The 22,270-nt window shown below is 32.6% G+C and overlaps 1 protein-coding gene across 1 annotated transcript in view; it reads right to left on the bottom strand.

Moving 5' to 3' along the window:
• The window catches only part of LOC129230143 (DNA polymerase theta-like), a 63,392-nt gene extending 44,537 nt beyond the window's left edge, over positions 1-18,855 (bottom strand). Inside the window, 11 exon segments of the mRNA XM_054864546.1 lie at positions 515-839; positions 2,504-2,655; positions 3,630-3,825; positions 5,390-5,532; positions 7,401-7,613; positions 9,231-9,386; positions 9,854-10,215; positions 11,783-11,879; positions 14,417-14,573; positions 15,695-15,972; positions 18,837-18,855. Of these exon segments, the coding sequence (XP_054720521.1) occupies positions 515-839; positions 2,504-2,655; positions 3,630-3,825; positions 5,390-5,532; positions 7,401-7,613; positions 9,231-9,386; positions 9,854-10,215; positions 11,783-11,879; positions 14,417-14,573; positions 15,695-15,972; positions 18,837-18,855 (2,098 nt within the window).
• Positions 18,856-22,270: the final 3,415 nt, after the last annotated feature.

The following is a 22,270-nucleotide window of genomic DNA, read 5'->3' as shown; positions in this document are numbered from 1 at the left end:
TTTCAAAAGTTTATGGAAATGTCATAATTATATTCAAAATAAATTGTTCCTATCATTTGTTTAAAATATTTTGCTTAACATTACTAGCAAGATTTTTTAATTTCAAGCTAGTTTGCTTTTAATTGCAAGAAAATACACGCTTTTTAAGTTCTCTCGGTCAATCTTTCTGCTCTACAATATCAGAAACCAAATTATATTTCATGACATAGAAAAAATTTATAACAATTTTTTTATTTACTATTTTATTTTATCACAACTGAAAGTTTTTGAGTATGCCAGGAAAATTTTCTGACGTAGTAAGTTTGGCATGTTTGTCACTTAAATGTTACCCCAATTCATGTGTAGTGGTAAGATTCAATTAATTTTTTTCATTAAACCCTAAAAAGCACAATACAATATTTTTTAGTACTAAATTTTGAGTTTCCTAGATCATGAGATGGGCAATTCATAGTGTCATACCACTAAAACAGTTAACAAACAGAGGAAAATAAAAAATAAAAATTGAAAATCTCACCAGCAAAAGTAGATGTTGTTTGCTGAAGTGACTGTAAAATGCCTTTAGTACAACTGTATTTTTCAGAAACAGCAGACAGGGGAGTTTCCTGAATTAGATCATTCAGTGCTAAGGCTGCAAAAAATCGCTGATGAATAGCAAGTTTATGTGCAGTTTTACTATCATTTCTGTTAAGCCGCCCTTGGACTCCAAGTCCTATGAAACTTTCTCGCACACCAATTAATTCACCAACTCTTTGATATTCATCAGAAAGATCTTCCCAAATTGATAAGAACTGCATCCAGTTTATTGCTCCCATTTGTTCACTTAAATAGGGAGGTGTAACCTGTAATGCGAGAATAAAATCATTTTGCCACTTTTTCTAAAAATTTTTAAAAATACTTTATGACAAGAATATGTTTGAGTGCAACAAACTGTGTTTAAGAATTATGAATTGATTTTTTATAAATGAATCAGATTAAATGTAAAATTTATTTAACAATAATTATCCACTTGACTCTGGCATTAACTTGGATGTATGAACTTAGTGACTCCATTGAAGTAAATTGAAGCTGCATAGTTTCCCAAAGTACATGGCATAAGTACAAAAGAATAATAAAGGTAAAGAAAAATGTCATATGCATTACATAGACATTTGAATGCGGTTTTTCAAGGATTTCCTTTCATTCACAATCAGTTGGTTCCCGCCCCCCCCCCCCCCCCATCTTTTTCCCTTCCCCTAGAGTGCTGACCATTCAGCTATAATAATAAGAAGAGAAAGAACCTTCCATTCTTCTGCTTTGAAGCTTGCGGTCTGAATTTCCAGTGAGTATTGCAAAATGTTTCGCATTATAAAACATCTTGCTCAGTAAGAAAAGACCGCCTCTTTTGACATCCCTAACTGAGCAGATCAAGGACTCATAAAATGCTTAGCAAAACAATTTACACAATAAAACTTGAGTTTAAACGCGAAAAGAGCAATCATTTTGCCATACTCACTTGGGCAAAAAACCGACCGGCCAGTTGGTGCCGACTAATGCGTAAATCTTCATTTCAGAAATAAATATCTAAGTGAATATAAAACGTAAAAAGACTATAAATTAAAGCTAAAAAACCGATTATTTACTCAAAATTTCTAACTATACAAAAGAATATTAAAAGAATATTAAAGATTGATTCAATACATTTTTGCATTGCCTACAGATATGTTCTTCGATTAGTTATACATAAACAATGCATTTTCTGTTAGTGGTTGAGTGATAGAGAACAGATCGCATATTTCAAATTTTGGAAAAATTTCTAAAGGAAATATACAAACAATAAAATCATAAAAACTCTTTTTTTTTTTAATAAAACATTCCTTGTAGCATTTTATTGATGGGTTTTGAAAGCCAAAAAGCTCCTTGCATAATGTCTTACTTTTTTTCCTTGATAGATTAAAATGAGACACAAAGCAGGGTTCTATAAAACCTTATTCTTTAAGTACTCATTTAGTAAATTATTCTAGCAAACTTAACAAATTTTTCAAAAATACCTGTGTATAGTTCCTATATTGATTAAAGAGAGATAGAGTAAACTACTAGCCTTACAAAAAGGAATTTCAGCATTTGAGGAGGGTCTTATGCTAATGAATGCCAAAACTGCTTTTTTTTTTTTTTTGGTTTTAAAGATTTTAAATTTTCTGAAGAAATTTCATTTTGAGGATTAAGGTTTGATGCTCCAAGATTTTTCGGGAAGAATTTATTTTAATGCTAACTATTTTTGTGAAGGGTCCATTTTCAACCATAACTTTTATAAAGTGTCAGACATATTTTCAAACAATTTTTTTATTCCCCAGAAAAGGCCCTAAACAGGCCTCCAAAACGTTCCACTTGAATTAAGTAACCATTTAAATGCTAACTATACATATCACAGAAGTAGAAATGAAAAACAAATCAAATTTTCTAATTTCAACTATAAACAGCAAAGTTCAATATTTTACATAACCTCTTAACATGATTTGTGACTTACTTCATACAAGATATGTAAATCATTTTCTAAAACAAAACATCTTCGAGCTAACTGAAGTTCTTTTAACACCCGCAAAGCATCCTCAGGAGAAAATCCAGACGCTAAAACTGCAAGACCCAGCTGACTTGGTTTGTAGCTTATCTGAATGATACCTGAAATTTTAAAAGATAAATTTTTACCACCAATATTGAAGTAAATATGTGAGAAAAACAGAAAAGTAAATGAAATAATGTGGTGTAAAATTGCAGATACTTAATGCATTTTGCTTATTAAAGGACATTAGTACTGCTGAAATCAAATTCAGTTCTGAAATGTATATTGTTAAACAAAATTATAAAAATTATAATGCAAGGTCCATGTGATACTTACACAAATAATGTCATGAAATTATTTTTTTAGTTAATTTTTTTAAGTTCTTTCTATTTAATGATTCAAATTTTCTCTTTGAAACATTTTCTAACATACTGAAAAATACTACATTCTCTTGCCAAAATCCCACTCATTTTCAGTTAGTCAAAATAGCCTGTGACTGTGCGTTCAGTCTTTTATTCTGTATTGTATTGAATTGATAGTAACTTGCTCGCATGAAATTAAGCTTTTCATGCTTTATTTATTAAAATTATTTCCATAAAATTCAACCATGATTTTTTTAACTTGAGCTATATTTTCCACCGATAGTAATAGTTGACATTAAGTGCAATTTTTACATTTTCTATAATTCAATAGAACTTTTCAAACCTTCAATAAAGATAATTGTTTTGGATAACCTTCACACAGCATTACTAACTTTCAAAACTCCCCGCAGAAGATAAACTTTAAAAAAAGGAAACAATGTAAGTTTTTAAAGAAAATCAAAGAACTTCACAGAAAACGACAATATTATTCTAGAAATATTGCATGAAAATACATTCTAAGATACAAATTAGCGAAAAAAAGCAAAGGACATATATATGCAAAAATGGTGTCATACAGAGTGATCTGTCCCGTATGCTTTAAGCATTGCGTGTTTAAACTTTACTGCCAGTTTTTGCTTTAAGGTATGAATTACAATCTGCAACTACTTATAAAATTACAAACTGATATTTCAACTAAGATAAGTAAGAACTAAAAAGATAATTTTACATACCCTCTTCATTTTTTTCCTGTTTAAAGATAAATTCATTGTCAAGAAGGTAATTTAGGCATTTATTTATGGATGCGTCTACGTCATCATCTGATAGATCCTTGGAGTTGCTTTCATGTATCATAGAAGCAAAAAGTAGAGTACATCCAGCATACTGAGCAACTTCTTCGTGAGAACAGACAACACCACTGGCTATCACCTGAAACATTAAATCAAAAACTTAATCAGCAAACACAGTAAAACCTCTTTATCTATTTTTTATTTTTCCAAATTCTTTGAATGTTTGATAAACTTATAAGCTACTTTAGATTATTAAGTAGACAAAGTAATTTGATTTTTTAGACTTGAAATCAGGATTTAAAACAAACATGATCGAATGCTGTTGTTAGTTAAGCAAGTAAAGCATTATGTAAAAGGAAACAAATAACCCATGATAGGATATTTTAGCAATTTACAACCGATAACGAAGTTTATTATGATCCATGCAACATTAATTTAATTAATGAAGCAATTGAAAAAAGAAGATGAAAAGTTTGAAAATGAGAATTAATTGACAACAAAAAAATCTTTATAAATTAAATGGAACAGAAAAGTACATTTTAGTAAAGTACGGCAAAAGTATCTTTAGTTTTGAAATGCATAAATACATTCAAAAGGAAACATATATATATATATATATATATATATATATATATATATATATATATATATATATATATATATATATATATACCCCTATGGCTAGTTTTGTGAGATGTCGGAGACTAGTGCTGCTTTTTTAGGTAAATTCGCCATCAGCACTCACGAAACATCTCATGGTTTTTCCCTACCCTTGGGGAGAACCCCCTGATGAGGCCCCAGGGTATTTTGGGATTTTTTCATTTTTTCCTTCTTTTAAAAGAATTTTTTCTTTCTTGGTTAATCCTTATATTGCTACATTGCTATCAAATTTGTTGTCTACCAGTATGATAGAGCAGCCTATGGCACCTATTGAACTGAGTGGTGAAGTTCATTTTGGTTGACGTGTCCAGATTATAAATACAGTATATGATAGTGTTTCTTTATATATATATATATATATATATATATATATATATATATATATATATATATATATATATATATATACACAGTGCTGGCCAAATTATTAGACTAAAGAGTTTTTTTTTATTTTGTTTTTTGTTTTTTATACACTATTTGTACTAAAATACTATTTATTTGACTGTTAAAGTACAGTACATACTGTACACTGATTATTACATTATTTTAGCATAATTTAATGTTTGCAGGTGGCAGCACTGTCTGCTTTGTTTATGTTCTTTGTTTATCTACCTACCAGGAACATAACCTCACTCAGCTTAAACAGTTCACTAGTTCTTTTTATTAGTGTGTTCTGTTATATTTAAAGTTAGTTTTAGGTAATTAGTGAGTATGTGTATGTGAGTATATATAATCGTGAGTATAAAAAATTTTTTACCTCCTTTTTTAAAAAGTTAAGAAATGGTGTAAACCTTGTGAAAAGTATACCAAAAAGACTTAAAATGCTCATCAAGAACAAGGGATTGCATACTAAATATTAGATAATTATTTCACTGTTCGTTAATGTGTCTATAGTTATGTAATAAATAAAGAGTTTGCTTTTAAAACAGTCTTAGTCTAATAATTTGGCCAGCACTGTTATATAAAATATAAATCAACACAAAAATTTTTACTTCTGCTTCAGTAAAACGCAATTAAAAATTCAACTTAATGAAAATAATTACCTCAATGATAGCTCGTTTTAAGCTGGAATGCAAACCATTTTTACCAGATCGTATGAGGCAAGATTTAACAGGTGGTAGTTCTGCTTTCACCAATGACATGCCTGCATTCCTCTCAGAATCTTTACATATCAAAATACTTTCACCTATTAAGTTATTCACAAAAGCTCATAAACAAATGAAAAATAACATGAAAGACACGGAAAATTTTACTTAACTCATATAAGTATAAAAATTACCAAGAAATAAATAAACTACAGTGGTGGTAATTAAACTGCATCACCCGTGCTGCAAAGAAGAGGAATATCATCCCGATTGCATTTAACACACAGTCGAGCATCCTGTATCCCAGATGATTTGCGGATGTAATTCTGATCAAGGAGTTGGTGGGCTTCACTTTGTGCAAGGAACAGTAATCGCTCAGGTGTACATTGGCATTTTGGAGGAGAAATTGCTTTCTACTATCCGGGATCACTTTACTTCGGTTCCAAACGTCCTTTTCCAGGATGATTCTGCTCCATGCCATAGGGCAAAATTGATAAGTAACAATTTAAAAACTTTTATCCAGCCATTAGAATTAAATTGACATGGGATTAAGTATTTTTTTTCTCTAAACTCACACGCAGGTTCAGAAATGGAAAAATGAGCATGGGGTCAGCAGTTTGCCATGGCCTGGAAACAGCCCCGATCTACGTAAACAATTATCGGATTCCTGCTGTTTAAATGTTTATTTCATAAGTTTTGCAGAATTTCACATACATTCATCGTTAATTGGTCAAAGTAAAAGAAGTTTAAAAGTAAAAGAATCTAAAAATTGGTATGCAAATTCTCTGGTTCAATTAGACCATGTCACTGCTCTTAAGGAATGTTTTTACAGCTCTGTTTTGTGGTGAGCCATAGCAGTCCTCTTAAATTTTGAAAAAGTAAGTCTAGACATAAGAATATCTTTCCTTCAGAGTTTGCGCTAGGATTTTCAAATTACTAGTCAACAAAATAGCCAAATTTTAAAAGTCTTAGCCAAATTCAAAAGTTTTAGCCAAAGACTTCATTTTAATAAACACTTAATGAATAACAATGAATAAGATATTTTCTTCTTTTTTAATTGCTGAGAATTTTCCGTTCACCAATACTTTTGCCAAATCAGAATTTCTTTCAACAAATTTACAAATTTATAGCATTTGGCACGGTGGTGAATGCTTAGTGCAAACCCTGATCTTTCCCTGGGGTTTATCTGGAGTTTAAAGCAGGCCAAAAAATTCTTCAAAAACTTCACAATTGGATGCTTCAACTGCTGAATCGATTAACTCCACTTTAAAAAAAAACCTTATTTCTGCTTTAATAGTGCTTTATCAATGCTTAGCATGTGAATTTATATTAAAGTTTTGGTTCAGTATATTTCTGATCATGTGATGGCAGAAAATGTAACATGAGGGCTTATTCACTCCTATGGATAACACTATCTTCATCACTTTTCTCGACTTTTTGTTTTATGGAGTTAATCGATTTGTCAAGTGAGGCATCCAATTATCATTAACACTCCTCAAACAAAAAGAAATTCCTCCACAAGTAAAGCACTCACCATTCCTCTAAAAAAAGGACATAAAAAAGCCCAAGCACCTCAGGCTCCATGTATTCGGCACATGGGCATTGCTAAATATTGGGTATTCAACGACTTTACAACAAATCAATTTCAAAAGAGAAAAATGATGGGTAGACCCAAGAAATTAAAATTTGAAAAAGTATAAATGAGGCAGTGAGATGCAAAAGGATGCAAGTGGCAAAATTAAAAATTTGGAGATAACCAGTACACATGGTAGGTGAACCCCTGCTCTGTCTTAGGGCAAGAGATGGTACTAGTAGTCCTGGTAGGTCCTGCTATACAGCACGATTTAGAAAAAAAAAATTCAATGAAAACCTACCTAAGATGTTATCTTTAAACATGTTTTACTCAAAACTTGAAAATGTCCACTTACATCCCTTTGCTTCTCATTGCTTCATATATCTTATGAAATACCTGCATTATCTATTCCTTTTCTTCCCGCTCTTCCGACCATTTGTTTATAGCTCAAAACATCAATAACAGAGCCACAAAACAAGGGAGATCGGATCAAAACTCTTCTAGCTGGAAGATTCACACCAGAGGATAAAGTTGTTGTGGCTACTAAAACTTTGAGAATTCCTTGCTTAAAAGCACCTTCAACAATATCACGCTCATCAAAAGTTAGTCCTGTAAATATAAACATTAATAGCACTTGCTCATAATTTGAGACAGGGTTGGCAAAAAAAATAAATTAATAAATAAACAATTCTTTGTTTGGTTAAAACCGGGTTTTATTGGTTTAAGTAGAACATGTGTAAGAAGAATTATTTGACTTTTAAAAAGTCACAATGATAGATGAATAATAGTTAAAAAATATTGAATATTCATATTAGAAGAGTTCTTAATTATTTGACAATTAATTAAATAAGTAAATACAGCTCAACTTCCTTATAAGTATAGCTTTCTACAGGGCAATATTTATTATTAAACAAAATAACAAAATATGTATCATTGTATGCTCATATAGACCTTTTTGAAAACAATTAAAGAAATAATTATTATTAGGAGTGTTACTACAAAACGTGCTGGTGGGTAGATAACATTTTCCTTATGTCAAAAAAGAAATAGTAGAAATGAAAAAAATAATAAAAATTCCAAGCATAATTTGTACACTATAACTTGAAATTATTTTAAACACTTCATTTTAAAAATAAGCTTTTTTTTAAAAAAAAGGGGGGGTGGAGGTTTGAAATCCAATTTTTATGCTAACTTAGTTCCTATTTTTGACTGTACCAAATCTTGAAAATATTTTTTCAGCACTTGATGAGGAGGCTACGGCAATGAGTTGCTAACTTCAGCAGAAATTTTGTTGATAAATTTATTGAATATAATTTTATGACTCTTCAACACCACACATAGTTGATATACGTCAATATGAAAAAAAATAATCATTATGACATATCACTGCAAACAAGCCCATTTTTGAAGCACTTCTGTACTCTCATTCAAAGACTTACAGATCCAAAAAGGCTCCTAACAAACAAGAATAACATACATTAATTTATCTTGATTCTCCTAAATATATTTTTAACATTTTAATTCAAATCTTATATTCAGACTGCCTAACTTAGTTTAACCCAGTGATGCCCAACCTTTTTTTTTAACCTGAGTACCAGACTTCATATTAAGGTGGATATCATAAGCTAGAACACATACGCAATTCAAATACGTTTAAAATTTTTCTTCAAAACATTGGAAAACATGCATCGTTGTAATCATTGCTTGATGTTTACTGTACTAATGTGAAGTTTGCAACTTTTCTTCCGAAACCAGTCTCTGATTATTTTATTTTATTTATTTATTTGCTTTTAATTTAAATTTAAACCTAAAGATTTACATTAAAAGTTGGGTATGGACAGAGAAAATTTTCTGAATACTTGGTTCCAAACTCACAACATTATGACGATTTGTCTGCTTCTTAGAAAACTGTGGAGAAGCAATTTGATTGGAGCATGGATTTTTATTTGTAACACTATAAACAGAGAAAACTTCCTAAATACTTGGTTCCAAACTTGCAACATTATGACTATTTGTCTGGATCTAAGGAACTGTGGAGAAGTTATTTGTCTCAAGCATGGGGTTTCTGTACATAAAATTGTAAATAACGGGCCACATGATTCAGTTTTGAAGATGGCATTTGTCCTGTGAGCCATAGGTTGAGCATCACTGATCTAATCTAATCAAATTGCGCTCATTTCCTAAAAAGTATCAAAACAACATTACTGAAAGCAAAATAATAAAAACCTGCATGGTGAAAGGCAACTCCAAACGGAACCGTAAGAACCAGAACTGAATCCAACCCAGCAGGTGATTCCTTTAACTGTTGAAGAATGCTGTTAACAGCTGTACCATTTATATGCTCACGCAATTTCTCTCCTAAATTATTCACAGATGAATTACCTGAAGTAAGAATTTTGACCATAAATAAAAACACATTCATGAAAAAAGAAATTCTACATAATCAACTTGAAATGTCATAAAACTGTACTGAAGGAATAACTTGTTTTTACTTTACAACTAGTATAGAAAAATATTCAAATGCACTAAATAAAAATGTATTTTCATTAACTAACATAAAATATTATTTTGAGTTCCTTAAAATGGCAACAAGAATGACAAGTTGTCAGATAAGGGCATTAAATGAAAAAATTATGAAATAGAAACTATTATCTTCGCCCAGAAAACTTTTTTATAAAGGAACAATAGTTGCAAATTATTTCAGCCACCTACCAAGATTTTGATCCACTTGAGTATAAGCAACACTAACTTGAAATTGCCCATAAATTTATTAGTTGTCTTTATGAGAACGTTAATAACATGAGCTACAAACGAAATAAAATGAAAATAATAAAACCATGAATACTTACCGTGTAGTTTTCCAGACGGTTTACCAGTATTGTAAATTTCTCTAGCAATATTTGTAGCCAACTTTTCACACCAATTTTTTGATGGACAAAAGATTAAAACACCGTGACCGGCTGCAATGGTTTCCATTGTCAGGTAAATAGTGTGATCAGAATCATTAGGAAAAGACAGTTCTATATTTTTGAGATCTCTGCTCAGTTGAGAAGTTTTAGCATCAAAAATCATATTTCCAATTTTGTACATTTCCTGCAAAGGTACAGGCCTATAGTCTGTACGGTATAATTCGGCATTCAGCCAGAAAGCGAGGACGTTGAGATTTGGCAGAGTTGCACTCATTCCCACAACTTGAATATTTACATTATTTCTGAAATGAAAATGAAAAGGGAAAAAAGGTTAGATTTAATAGTTGATATTTTTATTTCTATTATAAGAATTTCTAAAAAAAAAATCAATACTTTTGAGAGCATAAAAGAATAATTAAATAAAAACAAAAACCCCCGACTGCATAAAAACCGAAAAAAAAAAAAAACTAAAAAGGAAAAAATATAAGAATAGTAATTTAGAATGTTATTAAGTACTGTTGAATAACTACACCATTAAAACAGTTTTATAATTGATTCCCACATAAGACCAATCATAAATTCAAAAGCAGTACAGAAGGATCAACAGTCAGGAACCATTCCTTTTTGACCAATCAAGGAACCCCATTAAATTTGAATGAGCCCAGACTGCTGATCCTTCTGTTCTGCTTTTGAATTTATGATTTGTCTTATGTGTGTATCAATTATAAAACTATTTCAATGGTGTAGTTATTCAGTAGTATTTAACAACATTCTAAACAAGTGGGCTTACATTTTTTCCTTTTTAGTTTTTTTTTTCTGAGCAATCACAATTGCTTATTGTTCTCACTTGACAGTTTTGATGTGCTATCATTTTATTTTCCCGCGAGCACCCTCTGCAGCATCACCGTCGACCGGCTCCTCACGATGCTGCTCCTCTAGCGAAAAGTCTCCAGGTTGCATCCATATACTACACACACACACGCACACACAAGCATACATACAGATGCCTACACATACACACACCTACACACAACTACCCACACACTCATCACACTCATGCCTGCACACAGACACAAACACATATACCTACACACACATACACATTCCCCACCACACACAAACACTCATACACACAACTACCCACACACTCATACCTGCACACAGACACAAACACACATGCCTACACACATACACATACCCCCTACACACATGCCTACACACATACACATACCCCCCCCCCACACACACACATGCCTACATACACACACACACAGCCAGGATTCCTGTTAGGGAGGGGCAAGCATAGGTGTAACAAGAAAGTGGCTTTTGGTTGCCCCCTTCCCTAGTCCAGCCCTTGGTAGTTAGAGTGAAAATATAATCCTCTTCTCCCCTTATAAAAGAATTTTATGCTACTTTTGCTCAGATGAGGGCAGAAGAAGCAGTTATGTGGCTCTCCCTCGTAATTTTTCGAAATTTAAGTCCTAAAATTGCAATTTTAAATGATCTGTGGTGGCATTTGGAAGGAAGGTGAGAATCAGAGGTTCTCTTCTAGGAAGCGGCAGTTGGCCTTCCTTGCCTCACTCTGGCTACTCCCATGGCTGTGATTAGAATCAGTGTGGCCTCCACAATGCTGCCAGGTTATGTCTGCCCCAACTACAGCTATTATAAATTTTTTTTATAGAAAAGTAAAATAAATACTTCAAAACCGTTAATAAGAGTCAGATTAATCTTCATTATCATTTACATTTTTTTTTCTTTTCAAAATGATATATTTTGAGCAATTATATTTTCAATGCAAATAAAATATACAACTATTTTTCATTACTGGGTAAGTAATGATTTGAAAATCACATAAAAGATAAAACTTACTTTTTGCTATTGTAAAGCAGTTTAGTGAGAAGTAGCTCCAATAAGTAACCTCGACTATGATCACCCAGCATGTGAAGCTCATCAACTACTAAAATTCCTGTCAAATAAGGATAAACCAATATTAAGATTTAAAAATCCAAAAAATACGAGATATGATGCTCAATATTACAGTTAATTTGGTAAGCAGCATGCTCTGCAGCTTCTCTATATAGTGATAAGATCAAGATTTAACGGTAGCCAAAAACAAATGATATTATAAAAACTATTCTCAAATGTTGTACACCATTCATGACTGCATCGCCTTTATTCATTTAAATATAACACAAAGAATAATTCAAGTAAAACCTACAGTGTTAACTTATCATTTTTATGCTGGGGAATAAAAAACTGAACAATAAATAATTATGGCTCAGTTTCCTGAAAGAAGATTCAATACTAATTTTCCAAATGTCAGCAGAGTGGAGTAGTGGTTAGGTTTTGGCTTCTTAAGGTATAGTTTCAAACCTGGCTCCAGTCAGCGAACCTTCAAATGCAGAAAATTATCAGCATTCATGTCTAATGATTATACAGCAGGTGAAAGATCTATTGAGCATTCATTTGACCTTGAATACTCCAGGCCAAATTGAATGCCTAGGGAAGTTTTACATTGTAAGAGCCCAGATACCTTCATCTGGTAGGGCACCGAAATTCTTGCAGTAATCCCCATTTGCCAATAGAGGAGCCAAGTGAAAGAATGGTAGGGGGTTTCACCTCCCAACCCCCCCCCCCCCCCCCAATTTCGTGAATGCATTAAGTCTACAAAGGATGAGGTTTCAACATGCAGTCGCATTATGAACGAATTTTACAAAGTGTAAAATATTTGAGCACAATTTTTTTTTATATTTTACTCTCATTTAACACTGTTTATATTTAAGCTTAGAATGATTAAACTAAGAATCCGGTTTTTTTAGTGCATTTTTGAGAAGGAATTCTTCATATTACAGATTTCCAAGCAAATTGTACTACTTCAGGGGTAGAAGTGACCGACTTGTCATATATAGGACATTTTTCACAAAAACATAGGACAAATATAGGACACATTATATGCATAATTTTGCTATGAAAAAAGAAATAATACATATCATATATTATTTAGTTATTCTTATCAAAATGATTTTGTTTTAAAAAAAAGCCTCAAAACAAAATTATACTTTACATCTGAAATGACTTAAAAGGAAGTTGAAAGAATAATTTTTGAAAAAACAGTGTATTTTATAGACTAAATAACTAAACAAAATTTGAACAAATATAATTCTTATTTTTTCTTCCTCACTCATGACCCAAGTACTACTTCCACTGTTCTTTGATTTTATATCTAAGCTGAACCCTTTACCACTTGTATTAAGCACAAACAGAGCTTGAGAAGGATCCTTCTGACGTTTTTCAGAGTTTTCTTTATGCTTGAATGTTTTAGCATTCTGCCTCAATTGTGAAAATCCACTATTGCTTATGGGCACTGAACAGTTGCAAAAATGGCAAAAAGCAGTAAAATCATCTTTTCCTTTAGTGCACCATGCACCAAAATTTGTAGAATTAATGTCCTCCCGGTTCAACAACTCCACACGAAATTTCGTTAAGCGATGCGATTTCGCCATTATGATTCCACTTACTAAAACAAACTACATTTTAACATCATAAGGAACTAACATTCCACGATCCCAAAATTTCACAAAAAGAAAAGATTGCAAAAAAAAAAAATTAGAACATTCCGATCAGAAAATGCACCGAACACAAAAATATACCAACAAAAACGAAAACCATGATGGAAAACAAAACAAACGGCTGTTGTCCCCCCCCCCCCCAAACGCAAAATTCTAAAACCAACTTCAGCCTTAGTTCTCGAAACTCCACCCACTATAGTGTGACGTCACATTGCTGTAGCCAATGAGAGAAGATGCCTGTTGCAGAATTTAGTCAGTTCAGTTTTCTAATTTGAAATTCGTTTGGGCACGTACTTTCAGCGAAAAACCCGATGTCAGAAAGTTTATTTACTGTCCTTTTTAAAAGATATATAGGGTAAAAAACGGAAATATAGGAAATCTAAGACATTTTTGAAAAATATAGGAAATATAGGACGATTTTGATGCTTTTTTTGAAAATATAGGAAATATAGGTTATAGGACTACTTCGACCCCTGTACTTTAATCCCTAGTACACCAATAAGTGTTGCAGTATGCATTCACAATAGCACACAGAGAAATATGTAATATAAAAATTAAATGTAAATGTGTTGATTTCAATACAATAAGTGCAAGAAAAATGAATGCTGGTCAGAAATCGATGATGAAATAAAGCAATAACGCAACACTATTACAAATAATATAATAAGTCAATGGATGGAGCATATTAGCAACAATTAAGTTAAGAAAGATTTTTGATATCAATCATACACATTTCAAAAATGTACTACGACCATTTGCCGGCAGAATATCAAAAAGAGAAAAAAACTCATACCAAGCAGTGCCAGAATGTAAATCAACTTACTGATAACCAAATCACTTAAATATCTTTTGTATATCAATATTACTTTAATAGGAACAGAACTTGATGAATGACAGGTATGTCACTAGTGCGAAAGTGGTTCAGTATACATACCTAATTCATCTAACCGGTTTTCCTCCATCAACCGATTTATAAGATTATTAGCTTTTTCAATGGTGCAGATTGCAATATCAACAGCTTTGAAACCACCTGCAGGTCTATGGGCACCCATATAACCACCAACTACAATGCCAGCATCTTGAAACATCTCCTGTAAACAGACAAATCTCATTTTAAACGTTTTCATAAAGCAGGCGCGAATCCAGAGGGGGGTGGGGGTGGGAGTCATGACCTTAAGTGGCCAAAGATACACTAAAACTGGGTTTGAGGGGAATTCTATTTCGAAAAATTCACCAATGACCCGCCTTTTTTGCTAAAAAATGACACTTATGCCCCCCCCCCCCCCATCTGGATCCGCCCATGTCATAAAATTTATTAAAGTATTGTCTGCAGCTGAAATTGAGCTTGAGTACTGATTTTTGAACTTCAAATTTTGTAAGCAACTAGGTAATGAAATATGAATTAAAACTCAAATGCACCAAACCAGCTACATCTCATTCCTTCAAAGAAATAATAAATGCAAAGCATCCATCACAAACAAAAGCTTTTTCTCTTGATACATTTCCCCTTCAAAAAAAAAAAGATATACTGCCATGGGAAGGTAAAGCACAGTATCTGCAGAAATGAGGTTTTGAGAAATTTAAAGAAACATGTTTTGGGTTCCATCCTAACAATAGGGAAGTGTTGGAATTTGGAGTTTTTCTGTACTTTATTTTCAGCGGGACCCAAATAAGCAAGCTTGTACAATAAAACTAAAGTATAACACATGACAAAAATGCAGAAACAAAATTTGCAGATACTGTGCTTTACTTACCTGTGCTTTATAACTTACAATGACATTGAGTGTTGAGAGGTGAACACCCCTAGCCATGCTTTAGATAATATTTCTCTCATGACGTCCCTCCAGGGGTGATAGTGGACTTTAGTAAAATTTTCTGAAGACTTTCAAATTTTTGGAAATTATGAGGCAGCTCCCCCCCCCTCCCCCAGGGGTCCATCTTCAATTTCTTCAAATATGCAATATGAATACAAGAATCATTGTGGAAAAAACATTTTAAAAGTTTATATTTTTTTAATAAACTTTCAGTTTTAGAATGCGTTGTCAGCCCAAAATTTTCGGATCACAAACACCCCTGCTTCCCTCCCCCATCCTTTTCTTGAATTTAAATTTAAACAGATAGTGTACACTGAACTACTTGAAAAAATTTGATACTACAAATAAACCTAAATAGGAGAAGTATTTTAATTAAATCAAAGAAAAAAATACACAACCTGAAAATAATTCACTTTCTCACGCACAACCGACACAAATGGCAAAATCATCAGGGCTTTCTTTCTCGTCTCAACCACTTTCTTCAGCATTAGTATTTCAGCCACTAAAGTTTTCCCTGCGCTTGTAGGGGCAGAGTAAACCAGATTACCACCGTCTAGAACATTCTTCATTGAGAGGCATTCTACTTGCCACGGAAACATGATGTTGATATTCCTGGCTCTATACGCATACACAATGGCGGATGGAAGACCCCAATTGGATAAGTCTCTACAGCTTTCTAGAAAATGAAATCTGCATAAAACTAAGCATGCATACAAAGTAAACCAACATTTGCGGCCATAACTACAAGAAAAGATAGGGTGTTTTAATTTTAAAACTTTCAATTTAGGTCCATGGACAATGCCAAGTACAAATAAGAACTTCAAGCAATACACTGACAGCCCGTCTATCCCATCCAAAGACAGCACTTTTGTCGTTGGTTGGTTGGTTGGTTGGTTTATTAATTTTTAATGGCACAAGAGCCCTTGAGGACTATGCTGCTCCAAACAATTCTTTATTTAACACTACTTAATTTTTATTTAAGTTAAATGTTAGGAAATAGTAAAAGCAAATGTCTTTCGAAAAAGCATAAAACTTGAAAGTATTGGATCCTTGGTTGGACTCAACAGTCTGGAATAAGGAATAACCAAGCTGGAAGCCGATCTCATCTGATTGAAGCTGAGAGTGCAAACAATTAGGTAGATAAAGTAAATTTATCTCTCATTAGCTAAAGTTTGAGATGACATTTGCCTCAAACAGCTCAGTTATTCCCTATTTCAGACTGATGAGTTCAATCAAGGACAAAACTGCAGTCTCTGGATGGGATAAATAGGTTGTCAGTGTATTGCATGAAGTTCTGCTCAAAAGAGTATAATGCTCAAATGTGCAACTGTAAGCTAGCAACATTCTAGAAGGAAAAGGAAAAGCTATAAAGTGGTCATGCAATACACTCAGTCAGGTCAGCAGACTGAGCTGGGCCAGTTTATTTGGTACACGACTGATTTGCGCAGCGAAAGCGTCTATGTTGGTTAGGCAGTGAGGATGAGTGCTCGTTGACGGGAATGGAAAACCCGAACCAAGCTTTTTTTTCAAGGGATTGTTTGAAACATGTTAGAAGATTCTGAGCTGGCTGCAGATTTTACAGAACTGTTCCTATTTGCATACCAATAGCAGAAACTAGAAACTTTCTAGCCAGTCTGCAACACTATTTTGGGCAGTTGAAAATAATCTGAAGCATTATTATTAGTTTTATTTTAAGTTTTCATAAAATACACAAGTCCCTGGTAAAGGTCAAGACACAGACATTTTCCAACTGGCCAAGGGTCACTAGACCTGAAAAAATTAGTGGCGACCACTGCCGCCGAGTTTTGAAGTATGAAAAAGGGGGGGGGGGAGAAGGGGGAGGTTTTCAACTACCTTCATAAAAATAAATAGAGCTCTGCGCACTATGAAAAACAATTATTCAATACATTTTTATTTAAATATGGAAACTTTAAGCTAAAACAGGTTTTTAAATTTTTTTTAATGAATAAATAAATAAATTAGAAAATGAGAAGTTGGCAGGAAACTTCATTTTAGATGAATGTTTTGGTTTATAGCAAAGCTCCCAAAGCAATGAGAATCAAATACAATTGTGCAGATAATAATTCACATGTTTTAAGAAAATAATTTTAAAAAAAAACATGATTAATTGTACATTTTATGTTACCTTCAATAGTTTGTATTGAGGTAAAGATCCAATTCTGCTTTTGGAAACTTAGCAAATAATAGACTCGTCTATTGCTATTTTGCATATGACCAAACATGGCCTCTACACAAAAAATTCATGCTTATAAATAGATTTTTGAATTTGTTACATTAAAATCCTTAAAAAATTACAATTTAGATGAAAAAGTCAGTTTTTAGCTCATTTGCCTCTGAAGCAATGAAGATAAGATAATATTCTAAAGATGCAATTTTGCATTTTCAAGACAATAATTAAGAATTATCAGAAAAAAAATGGAACATTTTACATAATTTTCAATAGTTTGCATTGCAATGAAAATCCAATTCCATTTATGAAAATGTAGGCAATTAAACAGTCTTTCGGACCAACATCATAGGAATGACCAAACCTGGCAACTACGCCAAAAATTAAGATATAAATTTCTGAATTTTTAGCAAAAAAAAAATAATTTAAAACTAAAAATCAACATGAGACTACACTTGAGTTGAAGAGTTTTTAGCGCTTTTGCGCCCAAAGCAAAAAGAGGATAAGATGAAATTTTAAATACAAAATTTTTCATTTCTCAAGAAAATTGTTTAAAAAAAAAAAAACAATTTGCTGCACATTTTAGGTTATTTCCATTAGTTTTTGGTAAATAAAACATCCAATTCTGCTTTGTTTTTCAAAACTTAGGCCACTTAAGCATTTTATCTACTTTGATCTTGTGAATGACCTTATATGGCAATTATGTTTCTAGCTAAAATGCTGAAGTATCCATCACCTTTCCGGTCAAAAAACGATCTGTAAACGATCTTTGCCAAGTTGTTTCTCTTTTTTTTCTTATTTCTTTTTGTTCTTTGGTAAAATTATCTGCAGGCCGCTGAAAAATCTGTGACGCACGTCTCACATCTCGCAGTTTCTGCTACTGGGATGTGCATTGAGAAAGAAAGTATGTTTTTTCGCAATGGTGCTACATAGTGCTAGAAAGGTGAAATACCTCCTCAAAAGCTTGTTGTCAGGACTGTGAACGAGTGGTTATGGAAGAAATCCTTAACAGGTGTGGTGCAAGGGTGGATCCAGAAACTTCTCAAGGGGGGGGGGGGGGTGATAGATTTTTATTATTTACCCATATATATATATATATATATATATATATATATATATATATATATGTATGTATGTATGTATGTATGTATGTATGTATGTATGTATGTATGTGTGTGTGGTGTTCAAACATATAATTAAGCACAAGTTAATACAATAATACTTATTACTTAAAATAAACTTTGGAGATGCAATATGATCGGTATCAAAAAGGTGAACTCATGTGCACATTACATTATTTTGGTACAAAATAAATGCAGCTCTGACATCAGCATACATTTTCAACACAGAACCGAGAACCACAATGAACATTGGGCGTTTTTAATAGAGAAACATGAAGCAAGATGCATATTTATTATTAGGTGGTTTTTTACATTTTACTGGCGGTTTTCTGTAACCTGTTTTAATCTTTCAGAATTTAACATATTTTGCACTTCTTTTTCAGGATTTTCATAAGATTGTATGAAATCTTTTGCAGCTTACACTGCATTTCTGTGGTAATTGGTTTTTTGGTGCAATTCTAAATGACCGGTCTGTCCTCTAAGTTTCGAAAAGGATACTAGAGCAGAACGACCAAGCATCTGAGGCTTAGCTTGGCATTTCGCAGCCCCCACTTCAACTGGTGCAAAAAGGATACAATATTTACATAATAAACCTTTCTTTTCATGCGAATACACCAACCATGGGTAATCATTTAAATGTGACTGATTAATGTACCGTTTCTCAATTTTGCCACTTTTATTGTGCTCTGAGTAGGGAAACTTAAACCCTTTTGGTGGTTTAAAAGGATTGTCTAACAGTTCTTTTCTGTGTCTTTCAGATAAAGACATTTCATTTATATATAGTCCTAAATCATTCGGATAAATTTCTTTAGGGGATAAATTGGCTTCAGCAGTTTTATCTGAGATAAAATGTTCGATATCTGATGTAGCCTGTGTACTACAACAACTGTCAACAACTTTCGTACGTTTCACATTTTCCAAACTCGCATCTGAAATAATACAAGGCAAGAGGAAAATAAATATGCTGTAAAAAATAAAAGTTTTACGCATTTAGAAGTAAAATATGCCGATTGTTTGAAAAACCTTTCTTTCTAAATCATTAAAATTAAATAGTAAGCCAAATCCAACCCAAGATCGTATGGTTCCCTAGATAAAAATTGATTGAGTTGTTTTAATTTATTGATAAAATTGGAACAAGCTGCATCTGATTCAGAAAAAAAAAATGTCTTTCGAACGACATCGAATGCTCGGGGGTATGGGAAATCTTTCATCCCGATAATAGGCAATTAATGTAAAATTCCTGTCTTAAAAATTAATTACAAAAAATCTAATTCGAAGTTTAAAACATAAAACCCCAGGTGAAAACCCTGGGGGGAGGGGGCTCGAAGTAATTTTGTACAAATATTCAAGGTTGTAGGTGCTATGGGGTCCCCTGGACGCAAGCCCGCCACAGACTTCCTTTCATTATTTCTTTGACCTTACTTTTTTTTTAATACATAGAGAAAATATAAAACTGACCCCAGCTAGAATAGCCCTAGTCAATTTATTCAATTTTGTTTTTTCTAATTTAATAAATTTTTAATAAATATTATCATCCCGGAACTTTACTTAGGTTTTGTGTTTTCAAAGGCTTAAAACACAAACCGTCAATTACAGTTCACAATATTTTTGAGCCGTCTTTTCGATTTTTAATGCATGTGTTTATGAGGCGTTAAAAATATCTATGCATGCACACTCACATACAGACCAAAACTTGTCGAATCAGAAAAGGAAAAAAACGAAAAGAAAATACAAAAGACATAAACGTACCTTGTCTAACAACATCTGGTAGCTCACTAGTTTCATGGGTTTTTTCTTGGTCTTCTTTCTTCTTGAAAAATCCAAATAAATTGCTTTGTTTTCTTTTGGACATAGTCTTTGGAAGTTAGATGTATTCAAGAGAGACAATGACTGAACATTTCCCGCGGTTTCCTAGAGTGACGCTATACAGAATGATTGGCGTCATCAAAAAATCGGCGGCGCTCTGAATGTCTAATTGCGAAGGTTATGTTTCCCCCTTTCCCCTTTATGATTTGCATTTTAGCCCGTTAGACTTTTTCTTTCTCGGTTAAAAGATCTTAAGGTTTCTGTTTCATCATATTTTCAAATCAAAATTCAATCCCAACAAAAAAGAAAAAAATGTTATAAATTCTTATTCCTATAAAGGCAAGAAAAAATGTTCTTTTGCCTCTGAAGAAGATTTTGTTTCGCGAATATTCTTTAGTTTTTTTTTTTTTTTTTTTTTGGTTAATTTCGATAGGTGCCCGGTTATTCATCTCTTGGCTCAAGGGGCGATGGGGGCGATCGCCCCCCCCCCCTGTATCCGCCCTTGGTGTGGTGCACTGTAAGAAAATCGAACACGTGTCAAGATGTCAGCTGTCACAGAAATTTGCATTGAAGAGTTGCATAACCTTATTCATGTGAGCTAGAGATTCTTTGAGCATAATTCCAGTTGAATGAATGCGTACATGTTTTTATGTGGTTTAGAATGGTGCTTCTATTAGAACTTGTTGAGATTTTACTGGGTTGATTTATTTGGTGCTGTAATTGTGTTGCTAAAGTATTCTTAAGCATTTCATGCATAGTTTCAGTAATTTTTACTTTTAATACAAAGATTTTACTGATATTTACTATGTGTGTTTAATTCCAAATTTCACATGCCACCTCTGCTGAATAAAGCTGGTTCTTATTTAAAAGAAGTTTTGTCAAATACATCTGGGCTCCTTAGGAATATTTTCGCTTATAATTAATAGTAGTACATTAGCCCCGTCATAGGGGCTGTAACTTACTGTTGAACAAAAATACTTGTTGACATTATAAATTATCAAAAGCTATAAAAGGAGTTTCCAGATCCTAAGTAATACACCAATTTCTAATTAAATGCCACTTACACAGGTAGAAATTGTATTTAAAGAAGGATAACATGAATAAATTGTAAATTACTTTAATTGTAATAAAAACTATTAAAATGTTGAAAAAAGTAGGGAAGAAACTGCAAGGTTGATCACTTTATTCTCAAAAATAAGAATTTATTAAAATTAATTTAATTTATTATTTTCGTACATTCTTTATGTTTGAAATTCTATATTTGCATATTTTTCCTTTTATTCACTACAATTGCTGAACTTAAACTCACAATCATGCAAATTATCTGTACATCAGAGGTAAGGAAACTTGGTGTGAGAATGTAAGATGAAATAGCAGTTATATTGGTTATAGCTAGGAAGATAGTAATCATGTGGTTTTGATTGCTGCATACTCAATAAAACCTTTGTTTTTAAGAAATGAGGCAGTGAGAAGCAAAGGGATGTAAGTGTCAAAAATTAAAAATTTGAAGATAACCAGTACATATGGTAGGTGAACCTCTCCTCTGTCTTGGGGCAAGAGATAGCACTAGTAGCCCTGGTAGGTGCCTCTGTAATGCATGATATAGAAAATATTTTCAATGAAAGCCTACTTAGGACCTTATCTTTAAATGCGCTTTACTCAAAACTTGAAAATTTCCACCTGCCTCAAATGTCTCCTGATCTCAACAGAGAGACGTTTTTCTCAGAGTTTAGTTATTAAGGTGTGTGTACATTGAAAACACAATTACCAGAAATACTTTTACAGAATTTGCATGCATGTAGTAACCCAGCTACAAATTACCTTCAGGGAGGGTTTTCAGTCCTAGTGGTCTTTATATG

The sequence above is a fragment of the Uloborus diversus genome, chromosome 9 (genome assembly GCF_026930045.1).
Source record: "Uloborus diversus isolate 005 chromosome 9, Udiv.v.3.1, whole genome shotgun sequence".
Taxonomy (NCBI): Eukaryota; Metazoa; Arthropoda; class Arachnida; order Araneae; family Uloboridae; genus Uloborus; species Uloborus diversus.
This window is presented reverse-complemented; position numbering and strand designations above follow the sequence as displayed.